At 50.7% G+C, this 14,811-nt stretch overlaps 1 protein-coding gene across 1 annotated transcript in view; it reads left to right on the plus strand.

The window, feature by feature from the left end:
* Positions 1-14,811, plus strand: part of CACNA1G (calcium voltage-gated channel subunit alpha1 G) — a 144,346-nt gene that overhangs the window by 39,472 nt on the left and 90,063 nt on the right. The window contains exons 2-3 of the mRNA XM_059485667.1: positions 6,274-6,385; positions 6,884-7,017. Of these exons, the coding sequence (XP_059341650.1) occupies positions 6,274-6,385; positions 6,884-7,017 (246 nt within the window). The remainder of the gene's footprint in view (positions 1-6,273; positions 6,386-6,883; positions 7,018-14,811) is intronic.

A 14,811-nucleotide genomic window follows, 5' to 3' on the forward strand; every position in this document is an offset into this window, starting at 1 on the left:
ATATTATATCATGTCATATTTATTTTTCTAAAGCACCCATCCTTGCAGATGCTGGTGCCAGAGCCAGGCTGCCAGCAGCCGAGCCCTCCCAGATCAGGAGTTAATTGCAACCGGTATGTAGGGCTTTTCTTAAAAGCTCCAGCTCCTGAAATTTGGCGATTATGCAAGTCACTCAGCTTGCAGGATTTTTTTATCTTAATTTTTTTTTTCTCTCTTTAAGCAATAAGATTTTAAACCCTTCTGGTTGCTGGAAAAAAAAGCCCTTAGAGTAGAAATCTAAAAGGTTACAAGGAAACAATACTGAAATTGTAAGACAAATAAGAACCTCATCAGGGTTTCAATTTTATATATATATATATTTTTTTTTTTTTACCAAACAACCTTTTTTGTCACTCCCCATCCCCTCTAAATATGGCATCATTCTTTGCCTCATCACTTGAGTGGCTGAACAGGGCTCCTCCACACTGCTGAGCAAATCCTACCTCTTCCTTCAGAGGTGGCTGCATCTCACAGGCACAGGAGAGCATCTCTGCCTGCAGCTGATAGTGCTGATTCTAAGTCCTTGGGAGAAGAATGATAAGATGATTGCTCCCTGAAATCCCCCTTTTCCTCCACTTTTGGGCTTTACAGTCCCTTTTATGTGTCATGGAGCCACTGGGGACTCTGTAGTCTCACCAGGACGGGAGCAGAGTGCTGCCTTTCATGGCAGAGGGAAGCAGCCAGCAGTGCATCTCTTTGAACATCTGCAAGCCGAAATGAATTAGAGATGACATTTCCAAAGACACTGCCACGAATAATCAACCTGTTTTGGTTTCCCAGGTTTAATTGTGAGGCTGCATGAATTAAAAGAACCTCCTGTGTCTGTCTACACTGGGAGGGAAAAGGTTCTGAAGAGCTGCAGAGCAGTGATGAGGCAGGGATGCTCCTGCCGAGCTTTTGCCCAGCTCAGAGCCTGGGCATGGGGATGTGCCAGGCTCAGTGGGGTCATGCCAGCTCCTGGCAGTGTGTCCTCAGCCTGCCAGCTGCAGTGACCCGGCATAGGAACACTATCTGAGCAGTGCTTGAATTTTTAAACCCCTTTGTGCAGCCCCACTGGAGGAGCCTCATAGCTCTGCTTTCCAGGAATGCCCTGGCGATGGGACTCGCCTGGTACAAATCCCTGCAGACCGCAGGGCAGGAGGCAAGGGCTCCATCCCACGTGTGCCATGAGCGTGCCGGGGCTGCCGTGCCTGCAGTGGCTTTTCATGCTGCCAGGGAAAAGCAGGCCTGCTGCTGCTGTGCTGCTGTGATGCTGCAGGAAAGGCTGCAAACCCTGCAGCATCTCCCCTGCTTCAGCCTGAGCTTGTGTCCCTCAGAGGGATAGGTGGGAGCAGGCCTGGAAAAGCATCTGGGAGGGCAAAGCTGTAGGGTAGAGACCACAGTGTTGCAATGACACTGGGGGCAGATCTCTGCCAGTGCTTGGCTGCAGGTCAGGGAGGTGGATTCACTGGGTAGAGATACTTCAAGAGCACCTCTGGCATTGCTGCGTCCACAGATGTGGAAATACTTCCTGCAAATGCTAAAAGTAAAATACAGAGGCTGGTCTTGCTTTGGAAGGAATGTGGTAGGAAAAAAAAAAAATCTAATTAAATGTCCAGGACTGTGATGGGAATCCTATAACCTTTAACTGGGCATGGCATGAAGAGCCTTTTCCTGTTGGCTTGGTGCAGTGAGAGGCAAAGCTAGGAAGGGGTTATTATTTCCATCTATGAGGCAGATTAATTCTGAGAACTTTTAACTTCCCTTGCAAACGGCCTAAATTAATGTTTTAGGATTTTAGTCCCTGCCTTCTCCCACCCCCCCAAAGGCCAGGCCCTGGAAGTGCCATTATGCTTCTGTCAAAGGGGCTATTTCTGGAATTGATGATATGAATGAAGCCTAAAACTCCACTCTCATTAACGTCTGCGGCTTATCCCGGTGTCACTCCTAAGCTGGTGGGACTTGGTGACACTGCAGGGGAAGGCTGTCATTTCAACCCAATTTTCATATCACATTTGCACAAAAATTTCCAGGCCTTGCCAGCGCTTTCCACACATTTGTCAAATCCCAGCCGCTGTCCCAGTGAGTGAGGCTTCTCCTGGCACAGAAGCGACGGCTGTGGGTGCTGATGGAGGACGTGGTCCTGGATGGGATCTCTGTGTTGAAACGACGACTCCTTGCCCTAGAAAACAGACAGCAGAGAGAGCCCAGTGCCACCTGTGTGGATGCAGGGGGTTTATGCATTGCTGTGGTTGAGTTTCATTGCGTGGTACAAGCCTGCAGCCCCTGGTGCTGCCCCTTGCCCACGGAGCCCTGCTCCCATCACCCTGCTGTGCCTGGGCTGGGGGCAGAGGGCTGTGCCACCCCCTGCAGCAATGGCAGCATGTGTCCTTGGAGCTGCTGCTTGGCTGGAGAGGGGGAACAGGGGTCAGGAAGGGAGAGAGAGGGATGCAGGGAAGGAGGAGAAGGGGAATGGTGGGAGCTACCTGGGAATAGCAAAGCATCAAGGGAAGAAATAAACATTAATTCCACAGAAAAGTGTGCGCCCCTGTAGAGCATCACCAAACGCTCCCCTCCATGCTCAGCTCAGTCAGTGGCACTTCCCCAGGGAAAGGGAACCCAGTTCTCTGGGGCACAGAGGTGTCTGCTCTCCTCAGCCCCGAGCCAAAGAGTCCACCAGGAGCAGTGCAAGTGCTCCACCTCCTTGGAAAGAGTCCAGGATGCAGCTGGACAGAGCATCTCATCTGGTTACTGCTGCCCTTGGGCAACAGATGCTGATTTAATTCACTCACGAGTGAATTTGATCCAAACTTTTGCAACCAAATCATAGCAAGCATAATGCAATATCTTTCTCTTTTAATTATATTAGGCTGGGTAGTGTTGGCTAATTGAATCTGGGACTCTTGCCTCTTAATTACAAAAGGTCAGGTGCTGTGAATCGTGGGCAGGTGGCACTGGGACCACTGGTGATGGGGAGGGGCTGAGGGCTCCTGCTCTGTGAAAGACCTCCTTTGGTAACGAGTGAGTGACTTCTGCTCATTTTCCTTCTTTTTTTCTTTTGTTCTCTCTATCTCATGAATTTTAAGTCAGATTACAACAGAAGTGTTACTGTGAATTTCTGTGTGGCAGAAACAGGTTTTTTTTTTTAGTTGAAAAGAATCTGTGAGGACTTTGGCTGCCTGCCTCGATTACATTGATGGTAAAAATGTGGATTTTTAAGAATACGCTGGGATGAGCAAGTGACCCTTAAAAGTGGTGACTTCTGACACCCATCGGGTGGGGTGGATGGGGTAATCACCCGCTGTGTGGTCACGAACCCCATTATTAATCCTTTTTCTCTTAAATATCAGCTCTGCTTGGTGAGGGGAGAGGGCAGGACCCTGAAGGCCAGCTCTGTTCCCAGTAAATATTTACCTCATGCAGTGAGGGCTGTGGGCTCAGCGCGACACTGGGTGGTGGCAATGCCGCCTCTGCCCCTGCTTTCAAGTAGTCTCCTCCTCACCTGAACTGCTGGCCAGGGACCAGCACTGTCTCTGATGCTCCCCCAAAGCTGCTTTGCCCCTTCCCTGCCTGCCCTGCAGCAGTGAGAGGCATTCAAAAAAGCACCTTCTGCTTTTGCTAATTGAAGAGTTTCCCTTTGTCAGCCTCTCGCTCAAAGGAGGGTCGGTACAAAGCCATAGCCAGCAGCACTTTGTGTGCCTCTGAAAATCCCATTAGCAGAAGAAAGAGCTTGAATTTTCATTCAGCTGGAAAAAAAAAAAGAGGGGGGGGGGGGAAAATAACACCCCCCCCAACCTTCTGATGTATCAGCTGCACATTAACATACTGCCCTCGGCACTGCTGGGGTGCCTGTCCCGGGAATATTTAATCAGGGAGAAGTGTTATATTGGACTGAAATGTATGTGCTTCAGGGAGAAATGTGCTGATAAGTGGTCTGCAGTTAAATTTGGGGTAAAAAAACCCCTCTGTCCTCATCAAATAAACCCTCCGCCTCCCTGGGTCCCCCTCCCTCTCCAGCTGTTTCCCTGCCTGCAGATGTTTGTTCCTGCAAGACAAGTTGGGATGTGGGGAGGGCAACCCTGAGATGGGAGGACAGGATAGGATGGAGGGACCTTCACTGTAGCCATGGTGGGCAGCATGGGGGAGCCATGGCAGTGCCAAGGTGGGAGGTTCTGGCCCAGGGTAGCATGTCTGTGGGCAGGTTGGTGCTGCTGGCTGTGCCATGGGGACCTTCTATGGGTACAGATGTGGCTCTGGTCCCCAAATCTTCCTGCTGGCCACAGCTGGTGCCCTGTGTGGGGCAGGTTGTGGCATTTTGGGGGGTGCACTCTCCTGACTTCCTTCCACTTGCAATCAGTCACTGGTACCAGTGCCAGCACTCTGATGATTATTGAGGGACATCTGAGCCATGGTGCAGACTGTGGCACGCCAGGGAAGGACGGGGTCTTTGGTGCCATCCTGTGCTCTTCCATTTCAGCCTTTGCTCATCCCTCTACGCCAGATATGGGGCTGTGGTGGGCTTGGCTCTGCTCAGCTGCCCTGGGTGAGCGTTAGGGCTGTGCTGAGTCTTGGACAGGGAAGAGGTGAGATCAGAGTGGCTCCAAGCTGATGCCCACCATGGTTGTGTGCCCGTCTCTCTGCTTGCCCAGGAGTTTGCGGTCCCCAGCCAGCATCAGCAGCTGCTTAGTGGGCCAAAAGCCCCCCCAGCTGGGATGGAATGTGTGGAGGACATCCACATCCAGTGAAGGCTCTTGTCCACTGCCATGGAAGAATTTGAATGGATCTTTGACTGTCTGGGGACTTGTCCATCTGTCTCCGCAGGTCCTGACCCAACCAACCCAGCTGTCCTGGGACATCCTCACTTCCCTGCTGCATAACTTCACAGCCTGTACAGGTGACATTCCTTCTGTCACCCCTTTGGGATCATTCAGGGTCATTTTAATTCTTTATGTTCCCAAGGGCTTTGCAGATCCTTGCTGGCAGATCCCTGGACATGGCTGGTTCTGCTGGGGAACCTTCCCAGGCCCCCAAACTGGGGATTCTCTTCAGCAGCTGCCCCTTCTCCTGGCTGCTCTCCATGCCTGCCCCCACAGGACTATATTTAGGCGAAATATCCCAGCCCATAGCCCCACCCTGACAGTTGAAATGTCTGTCCCAATATCCTGTAAACATTTCTCCCGATTAAAAGATCCAGATTGTCGACAACCAAACTGTGACTCAGCCCCATGTGGTTTTCCCGGAATTCACCCAGGATGGGTGGCAGGAGCTGCCAGCCCCAGGCCTGTGTGCCCTGGGTGGAGAGGCACCTGCTGATTCATCCTCACCTTCCTTTTCCCCAGGCAGATAACGCTACAGCACGGGCTCCTCAACACCACCCGCTGCTGTGTTGCAGTGAAAACTCTCGTCTGTCAAGGGCCATGCTTATTTTCCTGGAGCAGAGAAGCTGCTGCTGGCACTCAGGCAGGAGCATGGCCCTGCTGTCTGTGGGTTCTGGCAGTCGAGAGGGTGTTTTTCATGCTAGGCTGGAAGATAACCCCATCACCACACCGAACCAGTGCCTGGATTTCCCATCTCTGTGCTCCTGGAAATGTCCCCAGAAGTATGCAGGAATTGGGTACCAGGTTTGAACCATCCCTAAGGGGATGTGCTGCAGCAGCACACTCTATTCTGCCCCAAAAGTGCATCCAACATCTGTCCCAGCAGCTCAGCTCTTTGAAAATTGCTCTGAGAGGCAGGAGGCAGGTAGGGATTGGGCTCTGCTGGCCCTCCCTTAAAGGCTTTTAGGCTGTTCATTAATGGTTTTGGCAGTCTTGATTTGGATTGGGAATGAAAGTTTAAGCAGTGGCTTCGAGGAAACACCCCTGGGATAAGCTGAGACATGGTTAATAGAAATTGTAATGGTAAAGTGCTTTTCTGTAAAACGCTAGGAGAGGAAATTAATGGTGTGGAGTTTTTTAGTTTTTTTCTAAAAGTTGATATAATTCATTTAATTAAATGTTTTAATCCATCACATCAGCACTCAGCACTCTTGCCATGCAACTTCCATTTTAGAGTGGTTTTCAGATCCGCTGCAGCCACTGATGGCAGCATGGTGAGAACACCTGCAGGTGTCTCAACATGCAAACTCAGAGAGTGCCTCATGTAGGGAAGCTGCTCTGCTCCTGGCCTTAAAGACCAGGAAAAGCTTTCCAATTCAGATGTTGCTTCTTGTGGATGCACCTCTGGGTCTGCTGCCTCCTTGACAGGTGTGTGCAGATGGTTTGAGAGGGTCAGCATGCTGGTGATTCTGCTCAACTGTGTGACGCTGGGCATGTTCCACCCCTGCGAGGACATCGCCTGCGACTCGCCGCGCTGCAGGATCCTCCAGGTACAGCCCCAGAGCTGCTGGGAGCTCAACAGCAGCCCCAGGTTGATGTGGAGAGGGAAGGAGTGAGCTGACTCCAGCCACGGTGGTGTGGTGTCCCAGGATGTTGGTTCCTGCCTGCACTGTCTGTCCTGTGAGCCCTTGGGAAATGCTGGTTTTGGTGCTCAGATGAGAACATGCAGCGCCGTCAGGCAAAGCCCCTGCCAGGCTGTGCCAGCCCCAGCCTAGCTAAGCCTTTCTTGGAGTGCTTGGGGAAGGCCAACCATCTAGTGGTCAGTGAAAGCAGAGCCCAAACTATGCTTGTCCATTTTCCTGGCACTATGGGTGCTGTTGGACCATCTGGGCTGGGCCCTGGACCACAGGGCTGCTCTCAGCACAGCTTCTTCCCAGGGATTTAGCTTTTAGAGATGCAAGAGGAGACCTTGCTAGACTCAGCTTTCTAATTCCCTCCCTTGGAGCAAATGTGCAGGAGCATCCCTCCTCCCTTGCTTTCTTTTGCAGAGCTTTGATGACTTCATCTTTGCCTTCTTTGCCGTGGAAATGATCGTCAAAATGATTGCACTGGGGATTTTTGGGAAGAAATGCTACCTGGGAGACACATGGAACCGCCTGGACTTCTTCATTGTCATTGCAGGGTAGGTCTGGGGAGGCAGGTCCCCTTCTTCCTGAGTCTCTGGGTTGTCATTTATGGCTCTGCTCAGCAAGCACTGGGTTTGGGGGAGCAGCTGGTGAAGGCTGGGGGCTGGTTGGTGCTGATTGTTGGCGTTGTCCATCCCAGCTTCCCTGCAGGGATCACTCCTGAGCTGCAGCTGCCCCTCTGGTGCTCCCAGCAGCTGGAGGGAGAGCTGATGCTCAGTGCACGGGCAGAGCAGGGCAGGGTGACAAAAGTTGTTTGTGGTGGATTTTGACCAGCCTGGGGCTCCTTTGCTGGATACTGTGCTTGGCTCTCTTCCCTCCAGCCCACCAAAGGTTTCAGGTTCCATGGTTGGAGTGGGCAGCTGGGAGCATGGAGGGCTGTGCCAGGAAGGATCATTCAATGAAACATGCACGATTTCCCTCATTATTATACTTTTTTTTTCCTTGAGGGAAAGTGATCAAGTTCGCCTTTCTGAGTGTTTTCCTTTCAGAGGCACCTGGTTTGAATTAAAGGGTCTTCCAGCATCTGAGAGTCTCCTGGCAGAGGCTGCAAATACACATGGAAAGTCCTTGGCCACTGGCCACTGAGCTGAGTTTCTTAGATACACAAATTTCTTGCTGGCCCTTGCCTCCCTCCCTTGGCACCAAGACCCCCAAGACTTTGGGGAAAACAGTTGGGTTTTGCCTCTTTTGATAGAGCTAGGGATCAAATTTACTAGATTTTCTTGGAAAGAAGCAGAGGCCCCTCCCAACTTGTTTGCCTGGCATAGGTTTGGTGTCCCAAAGAAAGGGGCAACAGCCCCTTCTTGTTTGGTCCAAGAAGGGACAACACCTTAATGAGTTTTGCTTATGGTCCATTGCTGGCCTCACAGGGACATGGCCCATGCCTCTGCTAATCAGCTGGGAGAAGTAAAACAGAGGTTCCAGGTCTCTCAGTGCATCCTTGGCTTGAAAAATTCGTTGTTTCAGAGGTGGAAAGGTTCAGTGAGCTTCAGACCCAAGAGCTGTATTTGTCCCCATAAACCTGTCTTCTGCAGGAAGCCACAACCTCCTACTTTCCAGCCCCACAAGCCTCTGGCTCCTCAGTTAGGAGAAGGTTCAGGGTTTCCTCTTGAAATGTCTGAGCAATGTTAGGGACAGCAGTGATGGGATGCTGGACCAAGAGGGAGCCACAGGTCCAGTTAGGTCTGGTAGGGTTGTAGACACCAGCAGCACATCCAAGGGATGGAGCTTGCTAAGCCACCTTTATTTCGTCTCATTTGTTATGTCTTATAGTGGAATTAATTGTGATGAAGAGCCCAACCCAAGCAAGGCCTGACATCCCGTCCTGGGAAGCATGGTCACAGATGCTGGGCTGTTCCAAACTTCACTGTGCCAGGGCACTGCCACCTTGCCCTCCCAGCCTGGTCCTGCCTTTGCCTGTTGATCTTCCAAAATCTTTGGAGCCAGACTTAGCCCTGATGACATTCTGTGGGGACCCACCATGATGGGACCTCACTCTAGAGGGACACCAGCCGGGACCATTCTTATTCCTAAGCCAAAATATCACGCTTCTCTTTGCTTAAGCAAAGAGATCTCTGCACAGCTGCCGCACCTGGCCAGGTGTTTGCATATGTGAGAGTTATCTCCTTCCTGGGCAGAGCTGCATCGTGGCACAGATCCCCCTGCAGCAGCTGCTCCCCCATCCCCATCATGCAGAGACATTTTTTTGCTGCGGGATTTTGCAGCAGGGTAGCCTGACCCTCTCGTGCCTTCTGCCAGGTCGGCTTTGCTTCTCACTAAGTGATGGCTCTTTCCTCCATGTGCATGAACTGTTCCCATCTGGGCCCTGTCAAAACCAATTCAGCTGGCAAAGGACCTAACTGGATTTAAATACAAAGCAGAGCCTCTCCTCCTCCAGCACTGCTCCCTTTTGCTCCCCTTTTGCGCCCTTTTGCTCTTTTCCAATCCTAGCCCGTCCATCCTGGAGTGCTGCATCCTGCTCGGAGCATTGCTGCAATCCTGGGGAGCCTGCTGAGGGCCAGGGAAAGCTAAAGGGGCTGCAGGAATGGGACACTGCTGAAGCAGAGAAAAGAAAAAAAAAAAAAGGACTCAAGCCCTTAGTAGACCTAAGATATTGGTAAAAAACACCTATAGTGTTTTTACCTAAATGCTGCAGGGTCAAATCCCAACCAGACAGAGGGAAATTCCTCAGGTAGCCCTTAGTGCAACTGTTTGGTTCCCAATGGGGCAAACTACCCCAAGGAGCACCCAGCCCATGGTGCTCACAGCAAGGAGCAAGGGATGAGCAGGGCTCTGCATGGAGGAGTCCTGCATCTGAGCAGGTGTCAGGAAAGAAGCCAGAGCCAAACCAGGGTCCTGGAGAGTGCAGGGCAATCCTCAAAACCCAGCTGGGTTTGCTTAGATACCAGATAAAGCAAGTCATGTTTTTAATGGAGGTCTCACATAAGGGCCTCAACCAGATTCCCCAGTGAAATTCCAGGGGAGGAGACTGAAGTTTTCCTGTGGTCCTGGTGACCACAATGAAGCAATTCTGTTTCTGCATTCACATTTTTTTCTCTGCCCTTTATGTGCCAGAGATGGGAGGAGGGAAGCAGCAGCACAGTGTGAGCTCCCCAGCACCAAGCAGGACCCTGAGCTCCAGCTCTTCTGCTTTCCTTGCCCCTTCCCTTCTCATGGGCTGCAGAAAGTGATGTCAGGGGAGAAGAGAAGCAGCAAACTACATCTGTGGGGCTTTGGGTGGGAAAGCATGTAATACTGGGACTGAACACTTCCACAGGCACAGCACCCATAGAAATCCTTCCCAGCCACCACCAGTTTAGAACACTGCCCACCCCTACCGCCCCCCTCCCCACAAAAATCCCACCTTAGAGCATTTCAGCTTCCCCATTCTCTGAGAACTCTCTAGATCTCACAGGGGTTATCATTGTGGAAGAAGCCTTTTTGTGCATTTTCGCTCCAAATCTCCCTCCCTCTTGTAGTTCTGGGAGAGCCTCTTGGATGCTGTCCTTGCTCCGGCCGGCCACTTCTGTGGGATGCCATTAAGTGCTTCTCATCTCTGTTAAACTGTCCAGACCAATCTCATGAACTCATGGAGTGTAAATGACTTCTTTGTGACAATGTAATGCAATTAGTGCTAATTACAGAGTGTGTAATGTCTGCAACACATCTCTGTAATTACAGTAAAACTTGCCGGAGATGAGAATAGTGCTGTATTATCAAAACTCTGCTTAGGGAGACATGGCTTAGGCTGGAGGTTACAGAGTTGCATGGGGAAAAAAGTGATGAATGGCATAATTATGTTGCATTATTTTTAGAGGAGGGCATTTGGGGAGTTTGCTTGCAAGAGAACACTTCTTTGAAGGTTAAAAGGCATTGCAAGCAGCTCTTGCCCTCTAAAGATGATTAGATATCATTCTGACCTCTCCCAGCATAAGACACAGATGCACTGAGGATGGATGCTTGTTTGCATCCCAAAATATGCAGAAGATGCTGACTGGGGCTTGGGCTGCCAAGCCAGAGCTGTGGGATGGAGATGTGCCCTGACTTGGTGTTTCCCTGGTCACTGCAGGACCCAGCATCTGCCATCCTCCCAGCAGGGCACAGGAGCACCCTCTCTGCTCAGTCTGTGGGCAGAGCAGAGCCACAGACTGAGGTCTCCCTTCTGCTCAGCTGGAGCCAGCCCTAGCCCCACACTTTGCTGCAGTCCCAGCAGCTTGCAGGAACACAGCTTGTTCTGGCTTTGTCCAGATAAGGACTTCCATGGCCTCTGCATTCGTGTAGATCGACATGGACTTTAAGCCATCCTCATCAAAAAACCCCATGGTGTGATTTTGGAGTTAGCCTGTGCAGGGCCAGGAGCTAGGCTTTGATCTTTGTGATTCCCTTCCAGCTTAGGAGATTTTATGATTCTATTTTATGATTCTAACCCCAAAACAACAAAAACCCCTAATGGTTTATTGTTTTCCTGTGAGAGAGCTTTACACCAGGGGATAATTTGGAGCTGTCAGAGCTCATGGGATTCCTCTCTGCCTTCCTGTGCCCACATTCTGCTCCCCACCGAGCAGGGCTGTGCATCATCCCCTGCTTGAGCTGTGTGGGTCTGTGGTTACTCCAGGCTCAGTCAGTTGCTTGGCCAAGACTGAGGAGCCCTGTTTGTGCTTTGCTCATTGTAATGGTAACAAGCCTCTTCAAAGACTTTGTAGGAAAGTTAAACACTTCTGGAATATTTTGCTTACGATTGAAGAGGAGCTGGGGCTGGAGGTGGTTGGCAGGCTGCTTAATTCAGGAACAGACACCACTCCTTTCTCTCTTTGCTTCCTGAACATTTCTATTGTTTGTTATGATATTTTTTCTCTCTCTGTGGAAGGCTGTATTAAACAGTGAGCTCCACTGAAGCCTTCATAAACAACCTTAAGGATGTCTTTCTCCCTCCTGGTTTTGAGCATTGAATTTCAGGGATGAAATAGGCTGCAGGAAGCCCTGTTGTGTTCATAGGTGACAGGAGAGAAAGGGATGACACAGCCCCCACTCCATCCCTGCTCCATTTAAATCTGGATGGGGTCTGAAAAACTCTTCAGCTCAGAAATTGGAAGGAGGGCTATGGTGCCAGACGGGTCTCTGCAGGGAGCTGTGATCCCATAGCTGCAGCAGCCAGAGCAAGATTCCTGCTGGGTGCTCTTGGTGAAGCTTCCAGCATGTTGCCTTCATCCCACAGCGCCAGATCGCTCCACAGGCAGGCAGGGCTCCTCTGAATGGCATTTTAGCTGTACAAGGCTGATCAAGGCGCTGTTTCAGCTCCCTGGATCAGACACGGGGAAGAAAGAGCTGGTGTGGGACTGCCTACAGGAGCCCCTGCTGCAGCTTCCCACTGCAAAGGCTGATTTTCCCCATATATTAGTCTTTCATCCCTTAAAAACAAAACTCACAGGGAGGAGGGATGAATGTTGCTTTTTCATTCCCTCTGCCTCTGTGGAGCTGTCTGACCTGAGGAGCAGCACGGGGGGACGTGGCAGCAGTGCCCTCTGTGCTGCTGGCACCCGAGCGAGCCCCGGCGTGCAATTGCCCGAGTGAGAGGCTGATTTGCACACACAATTACCCAATGTGCAGCCACTGCCACGGCCCCTCTGGGCCACAGGGAAAGCTGCACCAAACCTTCTGCCAGGAGCCTGGCCCTCTCCTGGGCTTTCCAGGATGGATATGAGTGTCCTGGAAACTGGGAGCCTCCTCCACGGCCTCACTGTGTCCTGACTAATCCCAAATTAGGTCCTTTGTGCTCTGAGCAGAAGTGCCAGAACATCAAGCCAATACTTGTCATCATGAACCTCCAGGACTTCGATATCTGGGGCTGAGCTGTGCAATTTAATGTTTTAAGTTACTTTTGGGTGGATAAAGGGTAGCCAAGACCTGGGCACAGATGAAATCCATTGGCTGTGGATGCTCTGTGCTGCCTTCCCACAACCTTTGGAGCAAAGCATCCCGAACAAGCTGCATCCCTGACTCACAGAAACCTGCTGGGTAAAAGAAAGCACTCAGCAGTCTCCCTCGCAGCTGAGCTGACTCAAGTCCACCTGTGAAAAGCCTAGAGGTTTTTTTTTAAGTTTTAGGACTTTTAAAAAGGTAATTCTTTAGTTTCTTTCAGTTCTTGAGCTGAACTTGCTGCTGCTTCAAAAGCCTCATTAGTCAAGTGTCCTGGCTGGGACACATGGTGCAGCCAGATCCAGCAGGCTGCAGGGTTCATGCTCTCTGTGTGCTATTCTTTTTCTTCTGTTCAGCTTGATTGAAATGAGTATTTTTAAAATTAAGCAACACCCACGAATGCGGTGAGACTCGCAAGGCTCCAAACGCAGCCACTGAGTGAAAGCAGAGCACAGCTGAGCTGGCGAGAGCTGGGCGAATTCTCATTCCAGCTTTCTGAAGATACACCACCTAAATAATTTCTCCTTGTCTTTTCCAACACCGATGGCTTAATATCACCCACTGATGGCTGTGCTTTGTAGATAAAGGGTGTCTATATGCCCAGTTTTGGAAGCTTTTTAACGCTGAATAAATCTCAGCCTATCTCTCCCCAGCAGTGCAGGGCTCTGAGTGTGCAGGGGGTGGGCAGCTCTCGGGGGTGGCCCTGCCTGCAGCCGCTGCTGCTTTGCCACCGGTTCCTCGCGTGACCTTGGTCACGTCCCCTGGTTGTGCAGCACCCCCAGCACCCAGCTGTGAAAGGGGGGAGTTCAGGCTTTCCTTGGAAAAGCAGAAACTCTGTGTGACTCTGCTGGGTTCTCACAACATTCTGCTTCCTGAGCCGCATTGATCCTGGAGATGGGAGCAGAGTCAGAGCTGAGAGCAGGGTGCTTCAGAGATGCAAGGCTGGCTAGGTGTGGGAAGGACTTGGCTGGAATTTCTATGCTCTGTTAGGGACTCTCTGGATAAGCAGAGCCCCTTGAACCCTTTCTGTGATGCCCTGAGCATCGCTTTGGAAAGCCCTTTGCCTCAGGGTTGCTGCCTGGCATTGCACTCAGGCAGTCCTTCCTGGTGCGTTGGGTTTTACACGAGAGAAACCCCAGCATGATCACTGTCTCCAGGTGGAATAGGAATGAATTTCTCCTTCCTGGTCCATCTTGAGCCATCCTCGTTGCCTGTCAGCTGAGCTCTGGGAGTTTTCCTGCTTGGAGAAGCGTTTGCCAAAGGTTTGCATCAGATCCCTCTCTGCCTCCCACTAGCAGCCCGTTGTATGTCTGGCTTTGCAGATGCTCTACTTTTATTCTTAGAAAGTCCTAAATATTTCCGCTTTCCTTCTGAATAACTCCAGTGATGGGGGTTGCTAATCACCCTGACGAGCTGTGAATCCATCCTATTTAATGCTGAGTTTCTTTCTGAGCCTTTAACTTGGCTGGGCACCAGGTTGGTGGCAGCGGTGCTGACAGGCATCATGCCTTTCCCTCTGAGCAGAGATGACATTTGAATTGAAGCTTCATCAGGAGCCTTTTACACTGCAGATTTCCAATGCATAAATGCTATATATGCTGGTAAATGTACCTGTCACCTCACCAGCTGGTGACATCCTGACATTTGCTCTCCCTGAGTATCTTCCCTTGCCAGGGATGTGGATTGATTCTTCCCGTGTTTCCCCTTGCCTTGGGAAGTGACCTTAGAGCTGGGGACTGGTGGTGTTCTCACTGGACTTGCTCTTTAGTGACTGAGCTTTACTGACATTCTTTTCTCTAATGCCGAGTTCTCTCAAGGCACTTGAGAGAGGTTACCAGCAAGGTGTGGGCCCTGTGCTCTGTGTCTGGGGCTGAGCTTGGCAGTGCTGTAACACCAGTTTTGGCAGCAGTGCCCAGCAGCATAGGCAGGAGACCACCTTCTTGCTCTTGGTCTTGGTGTTCAAGTGTTTGCTTGAGCCTCTGGGTTGTTGTTCGGCTCGTTCCTTTAAATTTGGCATAATAATTGTTCTTTAATAAGTTAAATCAAAATGTATTTTACAGCACATCCTTTGCAGCTTACAAGCACTCACATCTCTGGAAGTGTGTCTGGAGCTGTCATTAATCAGAAAATGATTTGTCTTGGTGCATTTAACCACGTGCTGCTCTGAATTTTGCTGGCAGCCTCTGTTTTAATAATGGATGAAAGAAAAGCTGTATGTTTGATATGGGCTTTTTACCTGAATTTTGCCAAACACACAGAAATCTTTTTGAACAGCAAGTGAAACTTGACAGCAATGAAACCACTGCCCCTCTCCTCACCTTAGCCAAAGCTTGCCCAGTGCAAGGAGTCCTGTGCACTGAGGAAGGGACTGGTTT

Source organism: Ammospiza nelsoni, chromosome 19 (genome assembly GCF_027579445.1).
Source record: "Ammospiza nelsoni isolate bAmmNel1 chromosome 19, bAmmNel1.pri, whole genome shotgun sequence".
NCBI lineage: Eukaryota > Metazoa > Chordata > Aves > Passeriformes > Passerellidae > Ammospiza > Ammospiza nelsoni.